At 52.4% G+C, this 3770-nt stretch overlaps 1 protein-coding gene across 1 annotated transcript; it reads left to right on the top strand.

Annotated features, from left to right (window-relative positions):
• The first annotated feature begins 935 nt into the window (after positions 1-935).
• On the top strand, positions 936-2220 carry LOC103645487 (putative AP2/EREBP transcription factor superfamily protein). Its single transcript, XM_008668529.2, has one exon. It carries the CDS (start codon positions 936-938, stop codon positions 2190-2192), a length of 1257 nt encoding a protein of 418 aa, XP_008666751.1. The 3' UTR covers positions 2193-2220.
• Positions 2221-3770: the final 1550 nt, after the last annotated feature.

The following is a 3770-nucleotide window of genomic DNA, read 5'->3' as shown; positions in this document are numbered from 1 at the left end:
TGCCGGTCTGCCGCCATCGACCTCTCCTCTCCGCTTTGTGGGAACTTAGTGTTAGCACAGTCTATATGCATATATAAACAACACTGAATTGCTCTCTGTGTCCACTCCCAAATACATATTTGGTCAAGCCAAATTATAGATGGCAAATAAACACGAGGCCCGCGAGCTCGACACGAAGCCCGTTGTTTGGGCCCGATCCGAGCCCGGCACGACCCGGTTCTATGCGGGTCCGGACCGACCCGAATAAGCGGGTTAAGCTCGGACATGAAACTAGGCATGGCCCGTTTACCTCTAAGCCCGTTTTTTTTGCACTAAACCATGTTTACTGGCTCGCTTAGCCCGTTTTTCGACCCGCTTTTTTCGTGCTAAACGGGGTCGGCCTGGCCCTTTTAGGCCCGCTGCGGACCGGGCTTGGACAGAAAAACAAACCCGCGGGCTTAGATGGCCCGACCCGGTTTTCTAACTGTACCTAGTGGGCCAGGCCCAAAACGGATCGGGCGGCCCGATTGACCACCTCTAAGCCAAATTAAATGGTGTCTGTCCAGACCGTGTTAACTTTCGGAGCAAGGAACTTTATATATATATATCAGTCAAAACACTACTTATATATCGATTAATCAGCAAACCCCGGGCTTATATATCACGTAAGTCCTCAGCAGCGCCTCTTCCATTTGTAAAGCTACCAAGAGTCCAAGGCATTAGCCATCAAGAAGATTATTCAGGAGCGACGCGTTCACTATTTGCACAAGCAACAAGAGCCACTTCATGCATCCTCCGTCTCTCTTCTTCCTCCTCTCAGAGCTCTTGCTCCCGCAGTCCGCACCATTATTTATACTCTGCGCACCCATCTCATGCTCATAGTCATAGCATATATACATATACCTGGCAGCAGCAGAGCACAAAGTATTTCACCACCACCTCCATTCGTCGTACCCATGGCACTCAAGCGCAAGGCGTGTCCCAGCTTGGCCGACGACAATCATTGCCTTGCTACGGCCAACTGCTTTGCGCCAGCGGCGGCCGTGGGAGCGGTGGCGGCAGTGCAGCGGGCACGGAAGCGGTTCGTCGGCGTGCGGCAGCGGCCCTCTGGTCGGTGGGTGGCCGAGATCAAGGACACCATACAGAAGATCCGGGTGTGGCTCGGCACCTTCGACACGGCCGAGGAGGCCGCCCGGGCCTACGACGAGGCCGCCTGCCTCCTCCGCGGCTCCAACACCCGCACCAACTTCTGGCCCCGCGCCGCCGCCGTCCCCGCCGTTGCTGCTGCCATGGCGCCGCCCCACCACCAGCTGGTGGCGCCTGCAGCGCCGTCCGCTCTGCCGTCCAAGGTCACCAACCTCCTCCTCCTCCACCTCAAGAAAGCACGCGGTGCAAGCGCTGTCGGTGTCACACGGGAGGCGCCAGCGCAGCACCACCAGCAAGGCTACGGCGGCGGCGGCGGCGGCGGCCCAGAGGAGTATAGCTTCCAGGTCGACGACTTCCTCAGCTACGACAGCACCAGCGACGAGCACGGCGTCGTCGTGAAGCACGAGGAGGGGTCCACCTGCTCCCAAGAGACGGAGGACGACGGCGACGAGGGGGAGGTGGTGGTGGCCTGCAAGGAGGTCGACGACACCGACGCACCGCTGGACTTTGGGTTCATGGACAAGCGCCCGTCACCAGCTGGCGGTGACGCTGACGGCGCGGCGGGGCTGTATTCGCCGTTCGAAATGGTGGCAGCCGACCTGGGCGACGTCGACGCGGTAGAGATGCAGCCGCTGCCTACTTATGGCAGCGAGGGCGCCGGCGAGCCATCAGCCGCGATCCACGAGGTCATGAAGAGGATGAAGTACGAGAGGAAGATCTCCGCGTCGCTCTACGCGCTCAGCGGGGTGTCGGAGTGCCTCCGCATGCGCGTCGGCGACGGTGACGACCACGCCACTGCTGCAAAGCACGAGCTGGCGCTCTCAGGCCTGAGGGACGCGTGCAGGAGCAAAAGGCAGCAGCAGGAACAAGAGCAAAGACTAGAAGTAAAAGACACGGAAGGTAACGTCGTCGGCCATGAGGAATGCTCCAGCTGCAGCAACAGCTTCTCGTCGGAAGCAACGAGCTCTTCGCCGGAAGCAGCCAACAACCCTCCGCCGCAGGAGGCGAAAGCAGTAGACAGCGACATGCTTCTCTGGAGCTCCCTTGATCTGCCTCCGATCTACTGAAGTTTGTTGTCGTAGACGCACGTTAAGATTTAACCATTATTGAGTATTAGAATTATTGTTTGTGATATTATTTGCCACACGATAGACGTTAGGGTAGATACATCAGATGATCAGAAGGCCCTTTATTTTATGGTCACATAGTTTGGCTTAATATTTCCTATAATCAATTGATCATTTCACAGTGCCAGTAAGTGACGTTTTTACTTCCAGATAATCAATAAGATTCCAATTTAACTATGATTGGCTTAATTATCAACATGGTTACAACAATGTTGCAATGTTCTTACAACAGTTCATATAATCACTATCGGAGACACGTTCTTTACCGCGTGCAAATCTATTTATGAGGGCAAAACATTGGGTACTTGACAAATAAAGAGGTAATTTGTTGAGTGCAGTACTCCACAAAGAAAGGCTCTCGGCAAACATGTGGTTTGCCTAGATCCTAACCATGCTCTCACAAAAAAAGACACTTGACAAAGAGTCTTTTTGTCTAACATTCACTACCGGAATCGTGGGCTTTGACATTCGGCAAAGAGAGCTCGGCGAACAGTACATCAACTTCTTTGCCTTTGCCGAGTGCCAGTCGGTACTCGGCAAAGAAAAGCGGTCGTCACGGCGCCGAGTGACGGAGACGACGCCTTTGCTGAGTGTTCTAGGAGACACTCGGCAAAGAAGTTACCTTTGTCGAGTGTCTCCAGCCTGCACTTGGCAACGGGTCCACCAGCGGAGCCCGACATCAGGTTCTTTGCCGAGTGCCAGGGCCACAGCACTCGGCAAAGAAGCTTTATCGGAGCCCAGGTGTTGCTTCTCTACCGAGTGCTATGATCCTGACACTCGGCAAAGAGGTCCTTTGTCGAGTGTAACACTCGGCAAAGTGACCAGTATACACCTTTTTTATTTGTTTTTCTATTCCATCCAAACAAACAAAAGATATCACATATACAACACAAATATCACATAATCATCACAGATATCACATATACATCACATATCTCACAAAGACCATAAATCAAACATAAGTATCCAACACTCAAGAACATAAGTCTCAAGTTCTCACATAAGTATCCAACACAAACATAAGTATCCAACACAGCATTACCAACAAGTTCTGAAGTCTCAAGTATCTCATAAGTCTGAACACTAAAAACATAAGTCTCATCGAGGTGGGCGGCTGGACTGGTGCGGTGATGGGCTGGGCGATCCATGAGGGTTGTTGGATGCCGCCCCAGATTGTCCCTGCACAGAGAAGAGATTGCATATGTTACATTTGATGCATTACCAACATCTAACTACAATTTTGATACTCACAGTAATATGGAACAGATCAGGGTCAACTGTAGGGAACAATGGAGGTGGTGGAGCGAAACCCTGTGCGATGTCAAGGCTCTGCATGTACGGGAACATCTCCGCCATCCTTGCCTCCATCTCCTGACGTTCCCTCCTATCTGTTTCTAGCTGGGTCTGTAGTATTCCAAGCCAATGTTATAGGAACTCAAAGAGAAGTTATATAACTAAAGGAATGACGAGTTGTAGAAGCACTAACCTTGAGTTGTTGTATGCGATGATGTGAGCTGT

Source organism: Zea mays, chromosome 1 (assembly GCF_902167145.1).
Source record: "Zea mays cultivar B73 chromosome 1, Zm-B73-REFERENCE-NAM-5.0, whole genome shotgun sequence".
NCBI classification, from domain to species: domain Eukaryota; kingdom Viridiplantae; phylum Streptophyta; class Magnoliopsida; order Poales; family Poaceae; genus Zea; species Zea mays.
This window is presented reverse-complemented; position numbering and strand designations above follow the sequence as displayed.